The sequence below is a fragment of the Oncorhynchus kisutch genome, linkage group LG23 (assembly GCF_002021735.2).
Source record: "Oncorhynchus kisutch isolate 150728-3 linkage group LG23, Okis_V2, whole genome shotgun sequence".
Lineage (NCBI taxonomy): Eukaryota > Metazoa > Chordata > Actinopteri > Salmoniformes > Salmonidae > Oncorhynchus > Oncorhynchus kisutch.
The window spans coordinates 37,546,601-37,572,409 of NC_034196.2; the positions used below are offsets into that span (position 1 = coordinate 37,546,601).

At 43.4% G+C, this 25,809-nt stretch overlaps 1 protein-coding gene across 1 annotated transcript in view; it reads right to left on the reverse strand.

The window, feature by feature from the left end:
• Positions 1 to 25,809, reverse strand: part of LOC109868760 (nuclear receptor subfamily 6 group A member 1-A) — a 193,077-nt gene that overhangs the window by 121,657 nt on the left and 45,611 nt on the right. Inside the window, exon 2 of the mRNA XM_031803053.1 lies at positions 22,616 to 22,663. Within this exon, the coding sequence (XP_031658913.1) occupies positions 22,616 to 22,663 (48 nt within the window). The remainder of the gene's footprint in view (positions 1 to 22,615; positions 22,664 to 25,809) is intronic.

A 25,809-nucleotide genomic window follows, 5' to 3' on the forward strand; every position in this document is an offset into this window, starting at 1 on the left:
AAGTATAGCAATTAACGCAAACATGCCATAAACCCAACAAAAACCCACAAAACCCAAATTATATGATTTTGATTGAATGAGGCTCTAGGGTTAGTCCAAAACTGACATGAAAGCCCACTACAAGAGCAACACAAATCCCAGTGTTCTTTGCTGTGATAGCTAGCCCATTGTAGGCTGTGCAACATCACAGCTATAGACAACTGTTTAATATCATAAACTGGGTGGTTCGAGCTCTGAATACAGATTGTCTGACAGCTGTAGTATATCAGACCGTATACCACGCGTACGACAAAACATTTATTTTTACTGCTCTAATTACATTGGTAATCAGTTTATAATAGCAATAAGGCACCTAAGGGGTATGTGGCATATTGCATCGTGCCTAAGAACAGCCCTTAGCCGTGGTATATAGGCCATATACCACACCCCCCTTGGGCCTTATTGGTTCATTCTAGCCATGTCTCATCAGTAATGGAAGGATTGTCTGGTCTTTTAATCTGTAAATTACAAAAACGGATAAGACCAGACTTCAAAACTTGCCTTCACACTCCCGCCAGTGGGGAAGGCAAAATGTGCTGGCCACAGATGTTTTAATGAGAAATAAGATGTTATTTTGAGATAACGGAGAGGGGGCGCATTAATATTCGGGGCCTAATCTTGATGTTGGGGACAAGCATTGTTGCTGTACACGATGACTTCCTGTGAAATAATGGCTTTTGCTTCCCTCAGACCATGGTAGGAACATAACTGTGTCTTTCAGAGGGGAAAGTTGGAAAAACACTGAACAAAATTGTGTAGGTATCAGGGTTGGGGTCCATTTCAACTTATTCAGGAAGTAAAGTGAAATGGAATTGACCCCAACCCCAGTAAGAATATAGCATTGCAGTTATATTATTATATGATTAAACATGGACATGATACACAATAGCTGTTCCGCATCGGTGATGTAGCCGCAGTCAGTTTGTATGTTCATCTGAAATGACAGAAAGTCAGCCAGTAAGACTTCTACTGAGATACATCAGTCAGCCAGTAAGACTTCTATTGAGATACATCAGTCAGCCAGTCAGACTTCTACTGAGATACATCAGTCAGCCAGTAAGACTTCTACTGAGATACATCAGTCAGCCAGTAAGACTTCTATTGAGATACATCAGTCAGCCAGTAAGACTTCTACTGAGATACATCAGTCAGCCAGTCAGACTTCTACTGAGATACATAAATCAGCCAGTCAGACTTCTATTGAGATACATCAGTCAGCCAGTAAGACTTCTTCCGACATCTCTTACATCACATACATGCGTAGCGACAGCTTCGAGTGAAAGGTTTATTTCATTGCTTCCTATAGTTACAATACAGCAGTCCTGGGAGTAACAAGACTAGTTCGCACGATATTATTTTATTTCAAGAACTTATTATTTCCTCACAACTAGAAGTACATTTTAGGTAAATATACAATATTGCTTCTAAAATATAAACTTACAGTGTGGCCATACAGTGTGGACAACGACATGATTGCTGCTGGGGACGCTGTGTAAGCCTTCCTCTCCCGGGGGAGGGGGGGGGGGGTTAGGGTTCAGTGAAGGACAGAAGAAGGTCATTATGGGATTGTTTGGACCTCTGGGCTTGGCATGGCTGAGCGATGTGGAGGGAAGGGGAGAGGAGTGGTGGAGACACCCACAGCCTAGTCCCAGGCCATTCACAGTGAGTCACATACACATTGTCACAGCCACACAGTGAGTCATATACACATTGTCACAGCCCCACTTACACAGTGAGTCACACGGCATGATGGGAAGCCAGAGGACGGTCGATTGGACACATACACAAATGCACACACACCCACACTATATAACAACCAAAAACTCAAGCACACTAATTCAGATATACAGTCTACAAAAAACCTTCTCACATGATCAGTCAACGATAGAAACCGTGCACACACAAACAATCTGACATCCGACAACAGCAAAGAGGACAGGAACCAAACAGAGAAGCTGGAGAAGCTCAGACATTGCTGGGCTGTAGCGAATTTGGAGTGAAAACTATCCAGAAAGAAGAACGTGTATAAAGAATACCCTGATGTGCTGCTGTTATCGTCGTCACAGTTTAACTTTTGTTCATGTAGGTTAAGTCTCATTGAGACAAATTGTCTTATGCAAGACATTTGTTTAAAAATCTTCTTATTTTTTTTTAAACAGAGCCAGAGAGAGGAGAGAGACATCTGACAAGACCCCCGAGGATTGGGCCTTCTGTAGACAGGCTGTGGGCTTGCTTCCACAACACATACCATCCCACACTGCCTCCCTGAGGCCACATTTAACACTACAGGCAAAAAGGGACACCACTTTTGCTGCAACCTCTCACACTAGGAGGAGAGGGGGATGAATCCAACAAGATCTTATCGTTTCCCTTCAAATTCAACGTATTCTTTTTACACATTTACTCCGCGTGGTTACAGAGTCAATTATAGGGGGTTACAGGGTTAATTATAGGGGGTTACAGAGTTAATTATAGGGGGTTACAGGGTTAATTATAGGGGGTTACAGGGTTAATTATAGGGGGTTACAGAGTTAATTATAGGGGGTTACAGAGTTAATTATAGGGGGTTACAGGGTTAATTATAGGGGGTTACAGGGTTAATTATAGGGGGTTACAGAGTTAATTATAGGGGGTTACAGGGTTAATTATAGGGGGTTACAGGGTTAATTATAGGGGGTTACAGGGTTAATTATAGGGGGTTACAGAGTTAATTATAGGGGGTTACAGAGTCAATTATAGGGGGTTACAGGGTTAATTATAGGGGGTTACAGAGTTAATTATAGGGGGTTACAGGGTTAATTATAGGGGGTTACAGGGTTAATTATAGGGGGTTACAGGGTTAATTATAGGGGGTTACAGGGTTAATTATAGGGGGTTACAGGGTTAATTATAGGGGGTTACAGAGTTAATTATAGGGGGTTACAGAGTTAATTATAGGGGGTTACAGAGTTAATTATAGGGGGTTACAGGGTTAATTATAGGGGATTACAGGGTTAATTATAGGGAGTTACAGGGTTAATTATAGGGGGTTACAGGGTTAATTATAGGGGGTTACAGGGTTAATTCCAGGGGTTTATAGGGTTAAGACAGAAATAACTCAAATGGTTAATAGTTTAGGTTATGGTTTGGGTTATTAAAAACAACAACATGCAAAATGATTTAGAAAACGACGTGCTATTACCATCAAGACTCAGTATTGTGAACTGTGGAAGTGCAGCTCATAAAAATACAAATAAAATGATTGAGTGTTGAGAAAGATACATCAACTTTCTGGGGTATTTTTCCAAATGTCCGAAATCACCATCTATTTTTGTGATCAGTCTGGTGAATCTGACTGAAATTCCTTTTTATTATGTGTGGTCAGCATGCGTGGTTTAGTTAACGTGGTCAGCATGCGTGGTTTAGTTAACGTGGTCAGCATGCGTGGTTTAGTTAACGTGGTCAGCATGCGTGGTTTAGTTAACGTGGTCAGCATGCGTGGTTTAGTTAACGTGGTCAGCATGCGTGGTTTAGTTAACGTGGTCAGCATGCGTGGTTTAGTTAACGTGGTCAGCATGCGTGGTTTAGTTAACGTGGTCAGCATGCGTGGTTTAGTTAACGTGGTCAATATGTGTGGTTTAGTTAACGTGGTCAGCATGCGTGGTTTAGTTAACGTGGTCAGCATGCGTGGTTTAGTTAACGTGGTCAGCATGCGTGGTTTAGTTAACGTGGTCAGCATGCGTGGTTTAGTTAACATGGTCAATATGTGTGGTTTAGTTAACGTGGTCAACATGCGTGGTTTAGTTAACGTGGTCAGCATGCGTGGTTTAGTTAACGTGGTCAATATGTGTGGTTTAGTTAACGTGGTCAGCATGCGTGGTTTAGTTAACATGGTCAATATGTGTGGTTTAGTTAACGTGGTCAGCATGCGTGGTTTAGTTAACGTGGTCAACATGTGTGGTTTAGTTAACGTGGTCAGCATGCGTGGTTTAGTTAACATGGTCAATATGTGTGGTTTAGTTAACGTGGTCAACATGCATGTGTTGGTGCATGTTTGTATGTGCTTTGTTATAAAAAAACGTCTTAACAGGAATGACAACTTCTTACCAGATCTTACATCTGATCACACTCATTAACACTCTGACCCAAACTGTCCGGTCTCTGAGACATACTGTACCTCAACCTTTAAGGTCTTCTGGTCCAACTCTGAAAATGACATTTCCATTGAACCACACTCCAAGCCACACTGTACGCAAAGCACAGTCACTCCTTTGGGCCATGACACATTGTTCATTCCACAAGGCAATGAAGGCATAAGCATCACTGAGCATGGCTCTATACGACTCACTACACAGGCCCCATTTCTCCTGTTGTCGCATTTGTGCCTTTCGTTATGTGGGTTATAGGATGACTCGTTGGTTATATAAAAGTGAAGCGTTTTAATTTGAACAAAACATGTCAGACAGCACTGAAGTCATATAGCCCCAGTCTAACGATTACATCACACTGCCGACTTCTCTGTGGTTGTGTGTGTGTGTGCGCACGAGAGAGAGAGAGAGGGGGTAGAGAGAGAGGCGTAGAGAGGGGGGTTAGAGAGAGGGTGGGGGGTAGAGAGAGATAGGAAAAGGCAGTCTCGTACATTTCCTCAGTGAAAACAATGTACTGAGCAAATATCAAATTGGCTATTACCGAATTATCATACGACAGACAACGTATTCACACTGCACACCCTAATTGACAAACAAACCAAAACAAAGGCAAAGTCTTCTCATGCTTTGTTGATCTGCTATACAAATTGACAACATTATAAAATCCATGTACACAAACAACAAGTGTGAGTGCGGTTAAAATTGGCAAAAAAACACACATTTCTTCCCACAGGGCCGTGGGGGTGAGACAGGGATGCAACTTAAGCTGCACCCACCCTCTTCAACATATATATCAACGAATTGGCGAGGGCACTAGAACAGTCTGCAGCACCCGGCCTCACCCTACTTGAATCTGAAGTCAAATGTCTACGGTTTGCTGATGATCTGGTGTTTCTGTCACCAACCAAGGAGGGCCTACAACAGCACCTAGATCTTCTGCACAGATTCTGTCAGACCTGGGCCCTGGACAGGAAATCTCAGTAAGACCAAAATAATGGTTTTCCAAAAAAGGTCCAGTCGCCAGGACCACAAATACAAATTTCTTCTAGACACCTTTGCCTTAGAGCACACAAAAAACAATACATTCCTTGGCCTAAACATCAGCGCCACAGGTAACTTCCACAAAGCTGTGAACGATCTGAGAGACAAGGCAATAAGGGCCCTCTATGCCATCAAAAGGATCATAAAATGTTAGGATCAGCAATCAGTATTAGGACACACCAATTAGGATCTGGATAAAAAAATACTTGAATCAGTTAAAGAACCCATTGCCCTTTATAGTTCTGAGGTCTGGGGTCTGCTCACGAACCAATAATTCACAAAATGGGACAAACACCAAATTGAGGCTCAGCATGCAGAATTCTGCAAAAAAATATCCTCTGTGTACAATGTAAAACACCAAATAATGCGTGCAGAGCAGAATTAGGCCGATACCCGCAAATGATCAAAATTCAGAAAAGAGACGTTAAATTATACAACCACCTAAAAGAAAGCTCTTCCATAACAAAACCATCAACCAAAAAAGAGATGAATCTGGAGAAGAGTCCCCTAAGCAAGATGGTCCTGGGGCTCTGTTCACAGACACAAACAGACCCCCGGGACAGCAACACAATTAGACCCAACCGAATCATGAGAAAACAAAAAGATAATTACTTGGCAAAATTGGAAAGAATTCACAAAAGAACAGCGCAAACTAGAATGCTATTCAAATCAAATCTTATTGGCACAAACACATGGTTAGCAGATGTTAACACGAATGTAGTGAAATGAAATGCTTGTGCTTCTAGTTCCAACAGTGCATTAATATCTAACAATTCCCCAACAGCTACCTAACACACACAAATCTAATGGGGTGAATGAGAATATGTACATATAAGAATACGGATGAGCGATGGCCGAGCGGCGTAGGCATGATGCAGTAGATGGTATAAAATACAGTATATAGAGTTGAAGTCAGAAGTTTACATACACCTTAGACAAATACATTTAAACTCAGTTTTCCACAATTCCTGACATTTAACCAAAGTAAAAATTCCCTGTTTTAGGTCAGTTAGGATTACCACATTATTTTAAGAATGTGAAATGTCAGAATATTAGTAGAGAGAATGATACATTTCAGCTTTTATTTCTTTCATAACATTCCCAGTGGGTCAGAAGTTTACATACACTCAATTAGTATTTGGTAGCATTGCGTTTAAATTGTTTAACTTGGGTCAAAAGTTTTGGGTAGCCTTCCACAAGCTTCCCACAATAAGTTGGGTGAATTTTGGCCCATTCCTCCTGACATTGCTGGTGTAACTGAGTCAGGTTTGTAGGCCTCCTTGCTCGCACACGCTTTTTCAGTTCTGCCCACAAATTTTCTATAGGGTTGAGGTCAGGGCTTTGTGATGGCCGCTCCAATACCTGGTCTTTGTTGTCCTTAAGCCATTTTGCCACAACTTTGAAAGTATGCATGGGGTCATTGTCCATTTGGAAGACCAATTTGCAACCAAGCTTTAACTTCCTGACTGATGTCTTGAGATGTTGCTTCAATATATCCTCAGAATTTTCCTACCTCATCGTGCCATCTATTTTGTTAAGTGCACCAGTCCCTCCTGTAGCAAAGCTCCCCCACAACATTATGCTGCCACCCCCATGCCTCACGGTTGGGATGGTGTTCTTCGGCTTGCAAGCCTCCCCCTTTTTCGCCCAAAGATAACAATGGTCATTATGGCCAAACAGTTCTATTTCTGTTTAATCAGACCAGAGGACATTTCTCCAAAAAGTACAATCTTCATCCCCATGTGCAGTTGCAAACCGTAGTCTGGCTGTTTTATGGCGGTTTGGAGCAGTGCAGTTATGTCGATATAGGACTCGTTTTACTGTGGATATAGATACTTTTGTACCCGTTTCCTCCATCATCTTCACAAGGTCCTTTACTGTTGTTGTTCTGGGATTGATTTGCACTTTTCACAACAAAGTACGTTCTTGGCTGATTTCTTTTGATTTTTCCATGATGTCAAGCAAAGAAGCACTGAGTTTGAAAGTAGGCCTTGAAATACATCCACAGGTACACTTCCAATTGACTCAAATTATGTCAATTAGCCTATCAGAAGCCTCTAAAGCCATGACAATTTTCTGGAATTTTCCAACCTGTTTAAAGGCACAGTCAATTTAGTGTATGTAAACTTCTGATCCACTAGAATTGTGATATAGTGAATTATAAGTAAAATAATCTGTCTGTAAACAGCTGTTGGAAAAATGACTTGTGTCATGCACAAAGTAGATGTCCTAACCGACTTACCAAAACTATAGTTTGTTAACAAGAAATTTGTGGAGTGGTTGAAAAACAAGTTAATGACTCCAACCTAAGTGTATGTAAACTTCTGACTTCAACTGTACATGTGATATGAGTAATGTAAGACATGTAAACATGATCAAAGTGGCATTATTTAAAGTGACATTGTTAAAAGTGACTAGTGAACCATTTATTAAAGTGTCCAGTGATTGGGACTCGGCGTAGGCAGCAGCCTCTGAGTTAGTGATGGCTGTTTAACAGTCTGATGGCCTTGAGATAGAAGCGATCTTTCAATCTCTCGGTCCCAGCTTTGATGCACCTGTACTGACTTCACCTCCTGGATGATAGTGCAGTGAACCGGCAGTGGCTCTGGTGGTTGTGATCCTTGATGATCTTTTTGGCCTTCCTGTGACATCGGGTGCTGTAGGTGTCACGGAGGGCAGGTAGTTTGATGCGTTGTGCAGACCTCACTACCCTCTGGAGAGCCTTGAGGTTGAGGGCGGTGCAGTTGCCGTACCAGGTTGTGATACAGCCCAACAGGATGCACTCGATTGTGCATCTTTAAAAGTTTGTGAGTGTTTTAGGTGACAGGCCAAATTTCTTCAGCCTCCTGAGGTTGAATAGACCCTTTGCCCAGGAACTTACCTTTACTCCGGTCCCTTCGATGTAGGTAGGAGGGTGCTCCCTCTGCTGTTTCCTGAAGTCCACGATTATCTCCTTTGTTTTATTGACGTTGAGTGAGAGATTGTTTTCCTGACACCACACTCTGAATGTCCTCACCTCCTCCCTGTAGGCTGTCTCGTCGTTGTTGGTGATCAAGCCCACTACGGTTGTGTCGTCTGCAAACTTGATGATTGAGTTGGAGGTGTGCATGACCACGCAGTTGTGGGAAAACAGGGAGTCCAGGGAGAGGGCTGAGCACACACCCTTGTGGGGCCCCAGTGTTAAGGGTTAGCGAAGTGGAGATATTTCCTACCTTCACTACCTGGGGGGCGGCCCGTCAGAAAATCCAGGACCCAGTTGCAAAGGGAGGGGTTGAGACCCAGGGCCTCCAGCTTGATGAGCTTGGAGGGTACTATGATGTTGAATGCTGAGCTGTAGTCAATGAACAGCACTCTTACATGGGTATTTTTTTGTCCAGATGGGATAGGGCAGTGTGCAGTGTGATGGTGATTGCGTCATCTGTGGAGCTGTTGGGGCGGTATGCAACTGAAGTGGGTCTAGGGTGGCAGGTAAGTTGGCGGTGATATGATCCTTGACTAGCCTCTCAAAGCACTTCATGATGACAGAAGTGAGTGCTACAGGGCAGTAGTCATTTAGTTCAGTTATCTTTTGCATCTTGAAGCATGTGAGGACAGCAGAGTGGGATAGGGAGCGATTAAATGTCTGTAAACACACCAGCCAGCGGGTCTGCGCATGCTCTGAGGACGTGGCTAGAGATGCTGTCTGGGCCAGCAGCCTGGCGAGGGTTAACAAGTTTAAATGTTTTACTCATGTCAGCCACTGAGAAGGAGAAGGGGGCGGAGTCTTAGTTAGCGATCCGCGACGGTGGCACTGCATTATCCTCAAAGTGGTGTTTAGTTTGTCTGGAAGCGTGACGTCGGTATCCGTGACGTGGCTGTTTTGTTTTCGTAGTCTGTGATTTCCAGTAGACCCTGCCACATACATCTCATGTCTGAGCCATTGAATTGCGACTCCACCTTGACCCTGTACCGGCATTTCGCTTGTTTGATTGCCTTGCGGAGGGAATAACTACACTGCTTATATTAGTCATATTCCCAGACCTCATTCCATGGTTAAATGCGGTGGATTTAAGTGGTATAAAATGCGCTTTCAGTTTTACGTGAATGCCACCATCCATCCACGATTTCTGGTTAGAGTAGGTTTTAATAGTCACAGTGGGTACGACATTCTCCAATGCACTTATTTATATAAACGCACTCACCGAGTCAGCGTATAGTTCAACGTTGTCCCCTGAGGCTGATCGGAACATATTCCAGTCCACGTAATCAAAACAATCTAGTCAGACCAGCGTTGAATGGTTCTCGTCACTGGTACATCCTGTTTGAGTTTCTGCTTATAAACTGGGACTAGCAAGATGGCGTCGTGGTCAGATTTGCCGAAGGGAGGGCGGGGGAGGGCTTTGTATGCATGGTGGAAGTTAGAGTAGCAGGTCGAGAGCATTAGCCCTATGTGTCGTGCAGTCAATATGCTGATAAAAATGTAGGTAACATTGATCTCAAATTTGCTTTGTTACAATCCCCAGCTACAGTAAAGCAGCCTCCGGATATATTTCATCACTCATTTCATTTCCAGGTTACATAGAGTCGAGTGTAGTTCCTTGGAGGGCCGTCTTGGTGTTTGCTTGGGGAGGAAGAGAATGAGAATACTCTTGGTAGGTAGAATGGCCGACATTTGATTGTAAGGAATTCTAGGTTGGGTGAGCAGAAGGACTTGAGTTCCTGTACGGTGTAAAGCATACCCCCACCCTTCCTCTTCCCAGAGAGGTGTTTTCTCTGTCGGTGCAATGCATGGAGAAACCCAGTGGCTGAACCAATTCCGACAATATATCCCGAGCGAGCCATGTTCCCGTGTCTCTGGAAGGCAACCCTTGCTCGAATTTCATCTACCTTGTTGTCAAGAAACTGGACATTGGCGAGTAGTATACTCGGGAGTGGAGAGCGATGTGCCGTTTGCAAAGCCTGACCAGAAGCCAGCTTCGTCTGCCCCTTCTGCGTCGCCGTTGTTTTCGGTCAGCTGCTGGGATTAGATCCATTGTGTTAGGTGGTGGTCCGGAGAGAGGATCTGCTTCAGGAAAGTCGTATTCCTGGTCGTAATGTTGGTAAGTTGACGTTGCTCTTATATCCAATAGTTCTTCCTGGCTGTATGTAAAAATACTTCATATTTCCTGGGTAACAACTTAAGAAATAATACATTAAAAAACTGCATAGTTTCCTAAGAACGCAAAGCGAGGCGACCGTCATCAAATGATGATGATCATCAAAATATTTGGCCCTAAACAGAGAGTACACTGTGGCAGAATACCTGACCAGTGTGACTGACTCAAACTTAAGGAAAGCTTTGACTATGTACAGACTCAGTGAGCATAACCTTGCTATTGAGAAAGGCCGCCGTAGGCGTACCTGGCTCTCAAGAGAAGACACAAAATGAGGTGGAAACTGAGCTGCACTTCCTAACCTCCTGCCCAATGGATGACCATATTAGTGGCACATATTTCCCTCAGATTACACAGATCCACAAAGAATTTGAAAACAAGCCCGATTTTGATAAACTCCCATATCTAGTGGGTGAAATACCAGTGTGCCATCACAGCAGAAATATGTGTGACCTGTTGCCACAAGAAAAGGGCAACCAGTGAAGATCAAACATCATTATATATACCATCCATATTTATGTTAATTTATTGTCCCTTTTGTACTTTAACCATTTTCACATTGTTACAACACTGTATATATACACATATGACATTTGAAACGTCTCTATTCATTTGAAACTTCTATGTGTAATGTTTACTGTTCATTTTTATTGTTTATTTCACTTCTGTATATTATCTACTTCACTTGCTTTGGCAATGTTAACATATGTTTCCCATGCCAAAAAAGCCACTTGAATTTAATTGAAAGGGTGGTGGGGTAGAGAGTGTGTGCGTGTCTATGCATCTCTGTGTGTACTGATATGTGTGTACTAAAATCCATGAGAGAGAAAGTGGTAGTTCAGTGCAACACTGTTCCCTCTTCGCAATGAGCTGTACAGTACTGAAATATTCCCTTCAATCCAGTGTCAACTATTTTGGTTTATTACGCACAACCATGGCCTGTGAGGGGTATTCTTTCCAGTTGGTTAGCGCCAAGCCGAGGGCAGATGGACAATACGGTTACTTCCCAAATAGCACCCTATTCCCTATTTAGTGCACTACACTATAGTGAATAGGATCAGGGTGCCATCTAGCACACACCCTAAGACATAAAGAAGACAATAGAAGCCAGTCACACAATGGCGATCAACTGTGTGGTTTCATAAGAGTAACACTTTACGTGAACCCTTCTGTAACCCTCTCTAAGTTTCTCTTTTCAAAATGGAAGGTATTGTAGCAATGTACAGTATATGTTTTTCAGTGCAGAGCCATGGTCGAGAGATAACGTGTTTATGTGCTGTGAGATCAGAGTTGAATCTGCAATAATAGCATTCAAATAAAAAGTGTTCACAAGGATTTTGTAAGTAGGTTTCTGAATGCGAGTGTGTTTTAAGCGTTAGATTCTTCTGAAGAGCGCATTACATTAACCATATTATTATTACTATTATTATATGCCCACCCATGGTATTAACAGTGCAACTAGTAGCCAAGAAGAAGGGTCTAGCATGTAAGAGGGAACCATCATGGCCTTGCCATACGACTATGCCTCTAAACCAAAGAGTCACCATGTACTCCCCCAAAACACACAGCCATGCCCCAAACCCATCCGTTGCCCTGTGCTCCACACACACACATACCCCATAGGGCCAGCAGCACTACACAAAAAAACACTATCAACCCTCACGACAGCCTGGTGCAACCCAGCCTTGCCCACCCCCCAGATTTACCGCCGCATCATACCCTAATCCCATTGGTCACAGCGGCTCAAGGGGGCTATTGGTATTGGCTGGCAGAGCCCTGTCTCCATGGAAACTGAGGGGAATGGAGTTGGAAGCAGACAGACAGGCTGCCTAAGATTATAGGGGAGCCTTTGGGATGGAGAAGCATGTTGTTGTTGTGTTTATGGGCCTCGGCATACAGTGTGTGGAAGAGAGGGGACACAAATAATGTATTTAACAGAAGGGGGTGACGTGTGTTTTTCTTTCTGTGTGTAAGCAAGAGAGATTGGGGTCAAAATGGCTACATTACTACAGCACCTTCTTTTGTTCATCCTTATCTCCTTCTCAATTCGCCTTTCCTCGATTCCTCATCTCCACATCTCTTGTCCTGTCTCATCTCCTTCTCAAAACACATTGGAGGAGAGGTTCCAATCCAAGAAGAGGAACTCAGATCTTCTCCTCCAATACAAGAAAGAGAAAATAAGTATTGAGGAAGGTCCCTAGTGGTGCGTCTCAATAGTAAAAAAATGGCTCTACCCTCGTCTCCTTTCCTCAATCTGCACTGATACTCCAGTAGATACAGTGCCTTGCGAAAGTATTCGGCCCCCTTGAACTTTGTGACCTTTTGCCACATTTCAGGCTTCAAACATAAAGATATAAAACTGTATTTTTTTGTGAAGAATCAACAACAAGTGGGACACAATCATGAAGTAGAACGACATTTATTGGATATTTCAAACTTTTTTAACAAATCAAAAACTGAAAAATTGCCGTGCAAAATTATTCAGCCTCTTTACTTTCAGTGCAGCAAACTCTCTCCAGAAGTTCAGTGAGGATCTCTGAATGATCCAATTTTGACCTAAATGACTAATGATGATAAATACAATCCACCTGTGTGTAATCAAGTCTCCGTATAAATGCATCTGCACTGTGATAGTCTCAGAGGTCCGTTAAAAGCGCAGAGAGCATCATGAAGAACAAGGAACACACCAGGCAGGTCCGAGATACTGTTGTGAAGAAGTTTAAAGCCGGATTTGGATACAAAAAGATTTCCCAAGCTTTAAACATCCCAAGGAGCACTGTGTATGCGATAATATTGAAATGGAAGGAGTATCAGACCACTGCAAATCTACCAAGACCTGGCCGTTCCTCTAAACTTTCAGCTCATACAAGGAGAAGACTGATTAGAGATGCAGCCAAGAGGCCCATGATCACTCTGGATGAACTGCAGAGATCTACAGCTGAGGTGGGAGACTCTGTCCATAGGACAACAATCAGTCGTATATTGCACAAATCTGGCCTTTATGGAAGAGTGGCAAGAAGAAAGCCATTTCTTTAAGATATCCCTAAAAAGTGTTGTTTAAAGTTTGCCACAAGCCACCTGGGAGACACACCAAACATGTGGAAGAAGGTGCTCTGGTCAGATGAAACCAAAATTGAACTTTTTGGCAACAATGCAAAACGTTGTGTTTGGCGTAAAAGCAACACAGCTCATCACCCTGAACTACCATCCCCACTGTCAAACATGGTGGTGGCAGCATCATGGTTTGGGCCTGCTTTTCTTCAGCAGGGACAGGGAAGATGGTTAAAATTGACGGGAAGATGGATGGAGCCAAATACAGGACCATTCTGGAAGAAAACCTGATGGAGTCTGCAAAAGACCTGAGACTGGGACGGAGATTTGTCTTCCAACAAGACAATGATCCAAAACATAAAGCAAAATCTACAATGGAATGGTTCAAAAATAAACATATCCAGGTGTTAGAATGGCCAAGACAAAGTCCAGACCTGAATCCAATCGAGAATCTGTGGAAAGAACTGAAAACTGCAGTCTCTCGATGTGCAAAACTGATAGAGACATACCCCAAGCGACTTACAGCTGTAATCGCAGCAAAAGGTGGCGCTACAAAGTATTAACTTAAGGGGCCTGTTTATGTTAGTGTTGTGGACTGTTATTGTGGGCGAACTAAGGCGGGGATTCAATCTGTCTGCAATGCATGTTTTGATGAATATGTTCCCATGTTTGTGGAGACCACATTCACGGTAAACGCTGCATCTGTGATAAAGGAATATATATGTTTAAAGTAATGACTAAAGTATTCCACCCTGAAACCATATCATTGTATGAAATGTGTTAGAGTCATAATTCAATAATGTGTGTGAGTAGACCATTGTGTTACTATTTTGCAATATGAGCTGGGTATAGTTGAGACATTCTAGGCCAACTGAACTGTCGACTTGTGATAACTCAAACCAATAACAGGAAAGAGGCCTCCCCAACCTGGGTAGGGGAGTGGCTGTTGGAGGTGGCTAGGCAGAAGATAATGAGAAACTACGTGTTAGTATTGTGGAGGGATGCAGCCCGCCTGGGGAGAGATGGAGTTTCTACTGATGTGTATGTGTGTGTGTGTGTGTGTGTGTGTGTGTGTGTGTGTGTGTGTGTGTGTGTGTGTGTGTGTGTGTGTGTGTGTGTGTGTGTGTGTGTGTGTGTGTGTGTGTGATAAAAAGATTGTGTTCTCATTTTGAAGTCAGCGTACTCTTTGAATAAAGTATTGATCTATTGCAGACTGGGACTTTTGTCTAAATTATTCTATTAACCGGGGAATTGGTCAAAGCTATAGTGAGTGTTGAGTTAACATCATTGGGATTGAAAATTCTCGTGACAATCTGTCGGCTCAATCAGAAATTACATTTAAAATGGCGCATTGTCCAAATCCGTGTTCGGCTTGAATCCTCAGTCCAGATGCAGGACTGTGAAGTTTAGCATGTCGCTGTATCAGCCACAGAGACACTGACTCTTGATGACAAGATGGATGGAGAGAGTTTGAGCTGTTATCTGTAGCTGTAAGAGTCTGATACTGCAGAGCAACTGACAGACAAACAATTCAATTCAGAATTCTCAGAAGGAAAAGTCAGAGGGGACAAAACCTAACTTGAGATCTGTGCAGTTAACTTGAACTTAAATCAAATCGACAACAACAACAGATTTGCACAAAAGATCTCCTTACACATTTTTATGTCAAGTTGAACTATAATCATAGGTAAGGAGGTGAAGAGAGCAACTTTTTTAAAAGTCTGCCTCTCCAGCGTTCATCCTTTTGACCCTGGCTATCCAGCCTTGCCAACAAGGCATCTATGGCTCTCTGGATGTCCATCCTCACTGTTAGCAAACTGAGCCCAGCTGAACAGACCATGCCCACCCCTTCACCTTTTGACCCTGGCTATCCAGCCTTGCCAACAAGGCATCTATGGCTCTCTGGATGTCCATCCTCACTGTTAGCAAACTGAGCCCAGCTGAACAGACCATGCTCACCCCTTCACCTTTTGACCCTGGCTATCCAGCCTTGCCAACAAGGCATCTATGGCTCTCTGGATGTCCATCCTCACTGTTAGCAAACTGAGCCCAACTGAACAGACCATGCTCACCCCTTTACCTTTTGACCCTGGCTATCCAGCCTTGCCAACAAGGCATCTATGGCTCTCTGGATGTCCATCCTCACTGTTAGCAAACTGAGCCCAGCTGAACAGACCATGCCCACCCCTTCACCTTTTGACCCTGGCTATCCAGCCTTGCCAACAAGGCATCTATGGCTCTCTGGATGTCCATCCTCACTGTTAGCAAACTGAGCCCAGCTGAACAGACCATGCTCACCCCTTCACCTTTTGACCCTGGCTATCCAGCCTTGCCAACAAGGCATCTATGGCTCTCTGGATGTCCATCCTCACTGTTAGCAAACTGAGCCCAGCTGAACAGACCATGCTCACCCCTTCACCTTTTGACCCTGGCTATCCAGCCTTGCCAACAAGGCATCTATGGCTCTCTGGATGTCCATCCTCACTGTTAGCAAACTGAGCCCAGCTGAACAGACCATGCTCACCCCTTCACCTTTTGACCCAAATCTCACCCCTGCTCTCCCTCTTCTATCTCAGCAGGGGGTGCACACTTCCTGGCTCCAACCCAGAGGCATCATGGGTAAAGTTGAAAAGGTGAAAGAGGGGTTACGGTGGTCAGTGGGTTGTGTGTGTGTGTGTGTGTCAGAGATAGAGGAAGGGTCAAAGAAGATGGTGTTTTGAAAGCCACAGTTCCATTTTACAACCTAATTGGGCCCTGGGCCATAAATCTATTATTCCACTCAGGACCAACAATGCTGCCCTTTCTGTGGCCTGGAGAGTTTACAGTTCTGTGGGTGGGGGGTGGGGTCAACTCCCTCCCCCCTCCCTCCTCCCCCCTGGCCCTACTGCTTCAGTTAGTCCTGCCTCCCAAAGGTATACAGCGACAACTAATCTACCCAGGGTGTGTGTGTGTGTGTGTGTCACAGGTGACGGGAGATACGGAGGTTCAAAACTACTAACCTCTTGCTGCCGCCCCCCCCCCCCCGACCTAGTAAACGAGAGAGTAAAAGGAGGGGTAAGGAAGAGAGACTGGAAAAGAAAGAGAGAAGAACATTTGAACTTCATGTGAACCTGTACCTTAACATTGGACTCTCAACCCCTAACCTAACCGTCACCCTGTTGTGAAAGGACAGCAGCAAGCCTGTGGGAATAGCGCTGGTCAAAAGTTCAGATGGTCAAAGACGTTTGAAGTAAGAGATGCATGTCTTTGTGTGTCTGTTCATGTGTACACCATTGCCTATGGCTTCAATTGCACCTCTTGACCCCTTATTTTCACTGATACGGGAATGGAAGACATCATGGATGTTTCAGGAATGAAAGAACTGTGGTTTAAAAATTAATTATCCAGTCGTGGGAATGCAAAATACTGCAAAAAGAAAAAGTGGCCCAGCACTAATACTCCTGATGCATGTTCGGCTGGGTAGAACAAAATTATACAATACTATGTATACCCAGGACGGGACAGCTACATTTGTGACAATTATTATTAGAATAAAGCTTGTGTGCGACAGAGTTTTTATTTAAACTCTGATACAAACAAAAATAAGCCTAATAGATTCCACATTGAGCACATTGCTTCTGACTGCTGTGAATTACCAGTTCGCACCCAAGGCTGTGGAGGGTCAGTTTGCACCCAGGGCTGTGGATGTCACAGTCTCACCCCCATGCCCTAGGGTGCCCTACTTTCTCTCAGTGGAGAAGGGAGACAGGGAGAGAGAGAGAGAGAGAGAGAGAGAGAAAGTGGAAGGTCAAGAAAGAAAGACTGACAGGATAAAGTGAGAATGTGGGGAGAAGTAATTGGGAGAGAAAATGGGAGACAGTGAAAATTAAAAAGATTGAGAGAAATATGTAACGACTAACAGAAGGAGAAAGAAAGACAGATGGGGAGGGAGAGAGAAGGACCAAAAGAAAAAACTATAAATAATTTGAGAAAGAAAGAAAAATGATTTAAGAAAGAATGAGAGAAATAAAGAGAGAGAAAGAAAGACACGGCTATGGTTGGAGACTCATGCGGTGGGTGGTTGGTCATGCCAGTCCTTTGTGGCTATGGGCCCTGGTTGGCTGACGGGGGCCTAACGCGGCGTGACAGCATGACGGAGAGGAAACGCCGCCTGGCCAAATGCGTCCGGACACCTGACAACCCCTGTGAGGCGCTCACCTCACACCCGCTTGGGCCAAACGCCTCCCTTCACACACACACACACGTGTAGGAGCACAAACACACGTGCATGCACACACACCATCTCTCCTCCTGCACTCCTATTTCCACCTGTCCTTCTCTCTCACACTCTTCCTTTACTCTCTTACTCATCTTCTTTCCTCCTCATCTTAAGCCCTCCCTGCCATCCATCCATCCTCCTCTACCCCTATAAGAAATCTCCATTCCATTGCTCATCCATTTGTTTTTTTAGTTATGTATTTATGTCTTAACTGGTTAGCTCAGCTATGCCACCTAGTAGGAGATTAGAACTGCAGCACTGATCAGAAGCAATACAGAGGAGATGGAAAGGGCTAGCTCAGGGTCACGTTAAGAGTGCAATAGTAACAATCATTTTTTGTCCAACTGATTATTGAAGGTATTTTGTCTCTCATGTCATTTGGAATGGACCTAAAGTATCCAAACTGTCCAAAGGGAAAGGCTGTAAGAGGCATTTAAGATGACGAGCAAGACTAACAAGCAATGTCTGAGGACATGTGAGCTGTTATTCATTATATCTATATTCATTCTTTATTCCTCAGTGAAACATTGATGTCCTATAACTGCCATACTGAGGATTCTGAAGTAGACTGTTTCTCTCCTGACCATGCCCATGTGAGTGCAGCTTTCATTCTTTGACTCCAGTAGTGGTGTGCCTCCCCCTAGCGGTGATCTCAGTCAGTCTCCAAACACATGTGAATTCTACAAGAGTGATGAAACAGTTTTTTACCTTTATTTAACGAGGCAAGTCAGTTAAGAACAAATTCATATTTTACAATGACGGCCTACCCCTGGCCAAACCCTCCCCTTGAACCAGGGTCTGTAATGACGCCTCTAGCACGGAGATGTTGTGCCTTAGAACGCTGCACCACTCGGGAGTTGAATTAAATCCATATTGATAGATGATCTAGGAAAGTGCTAATAGTAGAGGCCTACAACAAGGCCTAAAACTACACACTAACATGTACAGTCCTTTCAGAAAGTGTTACAACAATTTACCACACCAAAACTACCAGAGTATGTTGGGAAACGTTGTTTTGATGTTTTCAACTCACGCTCAAATTCTCTCTTTATAGCTGCTATAAGTTTAGAATATTCTGACAATGTAAATTGATTAACTCTAATGAATAAAGTTAAATTGATATGGAGGGCTTTAACTAGAATACAGTGCCGTCAGAAAGTATTCATACCCCTTGACTTAATCCACATTTTGTTGTGTTACAGTCTGAATTCAAAGTGAATTTAGAACAATCTCACCCATCTACACATAATAACCCATAATGACCAAGTGAAAACATGTTTATAGAACTGTTTGCAAATGTATTGAAAATAAAAACATAAATATCTCATTTACATAAGCATTAAGACCCCTGAGTCAATACTTTGTAGAAGCACCTATGGCGATGATTACAGTTTTGAGTCATCTTGGGTATGTCTATCAATTTTGCACATCTGGATTTGGGGATTTTCTTCTATTCTTCCTTGCAGATTTTCACAAGCTCTTTTAAGTTAGATGTTGCAGCAATCTTCAAGTCTTTCCACAGATTTTCAATGGGATTTAAGTCTGGGCTTTGGCTGGGCCATTCAAGGAATTTCACACTCTTGTTCTGAAGCCATTCCTGCGTGGCTTTAACTGTATGCTTTGTGTCATTGTCCTGTGGAATGTACACTCCTGTTCAAAAGTTTGGGGTCACTTAGAAATGTTGTTTTTGAAAGAAAAGCTAACTTTTAGTCCATTAAAATAATATCAAATTGATCAGAAAAACAGTGTAGACATTGCTAATGTTGTAAATGACTATTGTAGCTGGAAACTGCACATTTTTTATGGAATATCTACATAGGCGTACAGAGGCCCATTATCAGCAACCATCACTCCTGTGTTCCAATGGCACGTTGTGTTAGCTAATTCAAGTTTTTAATTTTAAAAGGCTAATTGATCATTAGAAAACCCTTTTGCCATTATGTTAGCACAGCTGAAAACTGTTGTCTGATTAAAGAAGCATTAAAACTGGCCTTCTTTAACTAGTAGAGTATCTGGAGCATCAGCATTTGTGGGTTCGATTAGACTCAAAATGGCCAGAAACAAATAACTTTCTTCTGAAACCCAAAACACAGGAGTGATGGTTGCTGATAATGGGCCTCTGTATGCCTATGTAGATATTCCATTAAAATAACAAAAATCTGCCTTTTCAAGGTACAATAGTCATTTACAACATTAACAATGTCTACACTGTATTTCTGATGTTATTTTAATGGACAATTTTATCTAGCTTTTCTTTCAAAATCAAGGACATTTCTAAGTGACCCAAAACTTTTGAACGGTAGTGTAAATCTTCACCCCAGTCTAAGGTCATTTGCACTGAAGCAGGTTCTCATCAAGGATTTGCCTGTATTTGGCTCCATTCATTGTTCCCTCTATCCTTACCAGTCTCATAGCATGATGCTGCCACCACCATGCTTCACGGTAGGGATGGTTTTCTGTCTGGTGATGTCTGGTTTTCTCCAGACATAGTGCTAGGCATTCAGGACAAAGAGTTACATTTTTGTCTCATCATTCCCCAGAACCTTTTGCCTTATGCTCTCAGTCTTCCACCTGCCTTTTTGCAAACTCCAGGTGTGTGGTCATGTGCCTTTTTCTCAGGAGTGGCTTCCGTCTGGCCACTCTCCCACGAAACCCAGATTGGTGAAGTGGTGTAGAGACTGTTGTCCTTCTGGCTGGTTCTCCCATCTCAGCCAAGAAACTCAGTCATTTTGTCAGAGTGGTCATTGGGTTCTTGGTCACCTCCCTGACCAAGGTCGTTCTTGCCCGGTTTCTGTTTGGTCAGACAGACAGCTTTAGGCAGTCTGGGTAGTTCCATATTTCTTTTCCATTTCCCAATAATGGATACCACTGTACTCGTGGAATCTCGTGGAAACACTCTAGAAATAGTTTTATACCCTTCCCCAGATATCTGCCTCTGAGATCTACTGAAAGTTCTTTGGACTTCATGTTATAGTTTCTGCACCGTCAACTGTGGGACCTTATATAGACAGGTGTGTTTCTTTCTAAATCATGGCCAATCAATTGAATTCGCCCACAGTTGGACTCCAATCAAGTTGTAGTGACATCAAGGATGAGCGAAGGAAATTGGATGCACCCGAGCTCAATTTGGAGAATCATAGCAAAGGGGTGTGAATACTTATGTAAATGAGATATTTCTGTATTTAATTTTCAATACATTTCCCCCAAAAATCTAAAAACATCTTTTCACATTGTCATTATTGGGTCTTGTGTGTAGATGGGTGGGAAAAAAACAATTTAATACATTTTGAGGCTGTAACAACAAAATGTAGAGTAAGTCAAGGGGTATGAATACTTTCTGAAGGTACTGTACCATAGTAGATGTAGATGTAGTAGACCATAGTAGATGAATTTGATTATAAAATCTTTGATAACTCACAATCTCCTTTTTAACTAAATGGTCAAGCAGGTTTTTACCTAAAGGCATGAACAAAGCTTGAACAAAGCTCATGCTGAGTAACCTCCATACCCTTCCATGGAGAAACCTCAACTACCTCGTACCCCTGCACATTGACTCAGTACCGGTACTCTGTGTACATAGCCTCGTTATTGTTATTTATTGTGGTAGTATTTTCTAACGTTTTAACTATGCATTGTCATGACAGGGATTGTAAGTAAGCATTTCACAGTCAAGTCTACACCTGTTGTATTCAGCATATAAGACAAATTAAATTGATTTGATTTTAAACATCAATAGAATAGCACCACTGCAGAGAAAATCAATCAAGTTTACAGAAGGGCAGGCGGTTCACACAAACCCAGGAGTACTTGATGCATGTGCCTTCTTAAAGGGACAAGATACTTGAATAAAAAAAAGAGGTCCCCCCTGCCACTATTTTGGTAAACAGCTGAGGGATGGGGCTGGAGAAAAGTAACCAATCATAGACAGAGCTACGGATGCAAAGATTATATACAAATTGTAGTTTAAACAATGTTTAGAGTTTTTACAACGCGTTTACAATTAAAGTTCAAATGCAGAGAACGCATTAATGTTTATTTATGTGTCAAGTCATCCCATGAGGGATGGGTTGTCAATTGGAAATTTGACACGAAAATAAAATTGCATTAATTCATTCACACAGTGCATATTTGGGGTTCTGAGAGAGTACGAATGATGAACTTACCTCATTAGGCATTTAGAAGAGATATATATATATATATATATACACCCATTAACCATTGAAAATATATAATTCATTTAAAAGTTTTAAAAAATGTATGCAGATTGTTTTCACATTTGATCACCTTGTGCTACTTAATATGTATTGCATCTGAGAGATTCAGAGGACTCAAATACACATTCAGCAGATACACATTCACTTTGTACACAGTTGTGAGCTACAGCTCTGCATGACAATACAGAATGGCACTGGATAGGGAAAGGGAAGGGGGATACCTAGTCAGATTGTACAACTGAATGCCTTCAACTGAAATGTGTCTTCCGCATTTAACCCAACCCCTAAGAATCGGGAAAGGTGCGGGCAGCTGCCTTAAATTGACATAGTAGCGAGACCAGAGAAATACCACCATTTATCCGAGGAAAAGGTTTGTGCTACATTACAAAACAGGTTTTAAAACATATCCCTATGAGCAAAAGACTTTGAAAATAAGTTGAAAAGATGTTGTATGGGTTGAAAATCATTTTTTTATATCTTGTAATCACTGGAGTTTTTCCCCCAACACAGGTAACCAGAAACTACAATTGGGACTCAACACCAGATGGTGCCAGTTAGACTACTGTAACTACAATCCCTCACCAGACAAAATGTCATTTACCACAGTGAACCATTATACTCAGGTTGTAATTCAAATCGAATCTGTGTGTTAAATTACAATTTAACAAGTAGAAGCACGGTAGACACACACACACGACAGATTGGAGCTCTGTGCTGAATATATTCTAGTGAAATAAGTAGTCTTTCACTTACCCATCCCATCGCTCGGTTCAGCATGGAGACCGTGGTCTGCATAGAAGCCTGGGAAGAGAGATGGACTTTAGACTTTCACACTATGAATTTGGTTACATTTCTCCAGCTCCATTCCTCAGCTTTGTAGCAACCTAAGTAGCTAGGCTGTTAGGCAGAAACACAAATTCAGTGGCTTTACAATTCTGAGACACGAGTAAAACATGTTTTATTTTATATAGCACTTTTCATTAAATATAGAATCTCAAAGTCACTAGAATGTGTTGTTTAAAGATATTCTGTTCCAAGATGTATTTGTACTTTAATTGTTTTGATCCCTACTAAAACAAAGGCGATACTATCATTGTTGCAGTGAGGTTTAGGCTATAATATCCAATATCAAATTGAGCAACACAAGAAATGGTCACTATAAAGCAGACAAGTCAACTTAGAAGTCGTATGTTGTGCGAATCAAATAGGACAGTGTGTGTGTGTGTGTGTCTGTGGTCACACTATTAGCCATCCTGCTTCATAATCACATACATTATGTTCTGCAATAGGCTCTCTACCTCCCTCCTTTCTCTTTGCTCTGACACACGTTTGCCCATCACTCACAAAAATCTCTGTCAAAGAATCTCACACACACACACACACACGCCAAACCCCCACAGAGACACACAGCCATGGCCCTCCCCCACCTGGGTAGCAGGGTTAACTGAGTGCTGTCTAGGGAGACCCTGTTGAAAAGAAGAGCCCATCCCTCATAAGTTTCTTGCCCTCTGGGCCCCCTCTGCCCCCTCTCCGCCCAAAACCTTGTTTGTATTTGGGCTTATACCCTGCTGAGCAGAGGGCGCCTGGGTCCCGAGCTGGACCTTTGCGCATCAGAATGGAAGCGCGCGTGTGCGCACACGCACACACACACAAACTCTCTCCCTCCAAAAAAACATCTGCCTAATCCTCTTGTTCCTCACTCTAGGGAAACACCGGAGCCTTTGTCCTCCTCCTTTTGTTGTGTTGAGTTTCCTTTTGGTTTAATGTCGCCACGCGTCCCCCGATCCCCCTTTTGGTCTAATGTCGCCACGCGTCCCCCGATCCCCCTTTTGGTTTAATGTCGCCACGCGTCCCCCGATCCCCCTTTTGGTCTAATGTCGCCACGCGTCCCCCGCTCCCCCTTTTGGTCTAATGTCGCCACGCGTCCCCCGCTCCCCCTTTTGGTCTAATGTCGCCACGCGTCCCCCGATCCCCCTTTTGGTCTAATGTCGCCACGCGTCCCCCGATCCCCCTTTTGGTCTAATGTCGCCACGCGTCCCCCGATCCCCCTTTTGGTCTAATGTCGCCACGCGTCCCCCGATCCCCCTTTTGGTCTAATGTCGCCACGCGTCCCCCGATCCCCCTTTTGGTCTAATGTCGCCACGCGTCCCCCGATCCCCCTTTTGGTCTAATGTCGCCACGCGTCCCCTGCTCCCCCTTTTGGTCTAATGTCGCCACGCGTCCCCCGATCCCCCTTTTGGTCTAATGTCGCCACGCGTCCCCCGATCCCCCTTTTGGTCTAATGTCGCCACGCGTCCCCCGAACCCCCTTTTGGTCTAATGTCGCCACGCGTCCCCCGCTCCCCCTTGGTGGGATGATGTTGCCAAGCGTCCTCCGCTCCCCCTTGGTGGGCTGATGTTGCCAAGCGTCCCCTGCTCCCCCTTGGTGGGCTGATGTTGCCAAGCGTCCCCAGCTCCCCCTTTTGGTCTAATGTCGCCACGCGTCCCCCGCTCCCCCATGGTGGGCTGATGTTGCCAAGCGTCCCCAGCTCCCCCTTTTGGTCTAATGTCGCCACGCGTCCCCCGCTCCCCCATGGTGGGCTGATGTTGCCAAGCGTCCCCAGCTCCCCCTTTTGGTCTAATGTCGCCACGCGTCCCCAGCTCCCCCTTTTGGTCTAATGTCGCCACGCGTCCCCCGCTCCCCCATGGTGGGCTGATGTTGCCAAGCGTCCCCTGCTCCCCCTTGGTGGGCTGATGTCACCAAGCGTGCCCCGCTCCCCCTTGGTGGTGGCTCTCTGACAGAAACACTAAAAGATGCTGGTTAAGTAAGGCTGACGCAGTTAGTTCTGCTATCTGTCTCTTTTGATTGTCTTTGAGAGAAGATGACCTACTGGGCTTCTATTTTGCTATTAAGGTTTAGCTGACGTCCACTCTGGAGGGAAGAATTTGTGGAGAATCTAGAATTTGCTGACGGCTCCTGTTCATCCAATCATGGGTTTCAGATACCTGGGATAACGTTAACCCTATTCATCAATGTGTGATTTCAATAAAACTCAAGAAAATAATGTTTAAACTAAAAGAAACTGGATGACTTACTGTCAAAGAGTATACTTTTTTAAAACACAATATTCAAGTACGGGCCATATAGAACTGAACCAAATGTGAAGTAAAAATGTACAAACTAAACAAAGTGTGGATAAACTGTAAATACTCGTGAACAACCTGGGGGGAAAACAGGGGGGGGGGTTAAAAAGAGACGTGAAACAAATTGAAATGAATGAGAACCAAAAATATGACGTTCAGTGTTACTGCTTATGTACTTCCACAAACCAAGAAAATAACGAATATCTATTTTGCTACTCCGAGTGTAATATTCTACAGTACAGTAATGGGGGAAAAACTATAAAATACAGTGAGGACACACAGCATTGAAAGACAGCCAATAGGGGTACACAGTTAGCCTTCACTTGAGAGAGAGAGAACGTTGAAAAGGGAGCGAGGGACAACAACAGAGGTCAAAATGAACTGCCATGAGAGTTTTCCACCTCAATTTCCGAGGCCCGATGATCCATCTATCCTCATGTTCCAATGGATTGAGCCCCTCAAGATCTCCAGTTTACGTCCTTCTACCTCACACAACATCTTCTCATTCCCTACGGGGCTTGGCAATGGATACAAAACCAGCAGAAAGAAACAGCAACTGATAAAACAATAAACCATGACAAGGAACGCCGGTTGAGACCACACTCAACAAACTCTGTTGTGGAAAACTGTACCATTGTCACATTTTACAGAGAAATGTGAAAACGAATGGACAAAAGTCAGTGAGTATGATTGAGCACAGATACCAAGGAAAAAAATATCTAGGCAATTGGCTCTCTCTCGTCATCAAATCTCTACCACAATAAGTACAGACAGCTTTCACTAACAGACCATCATAATGAAAGGCACGTTTTCCATTCTCTATTC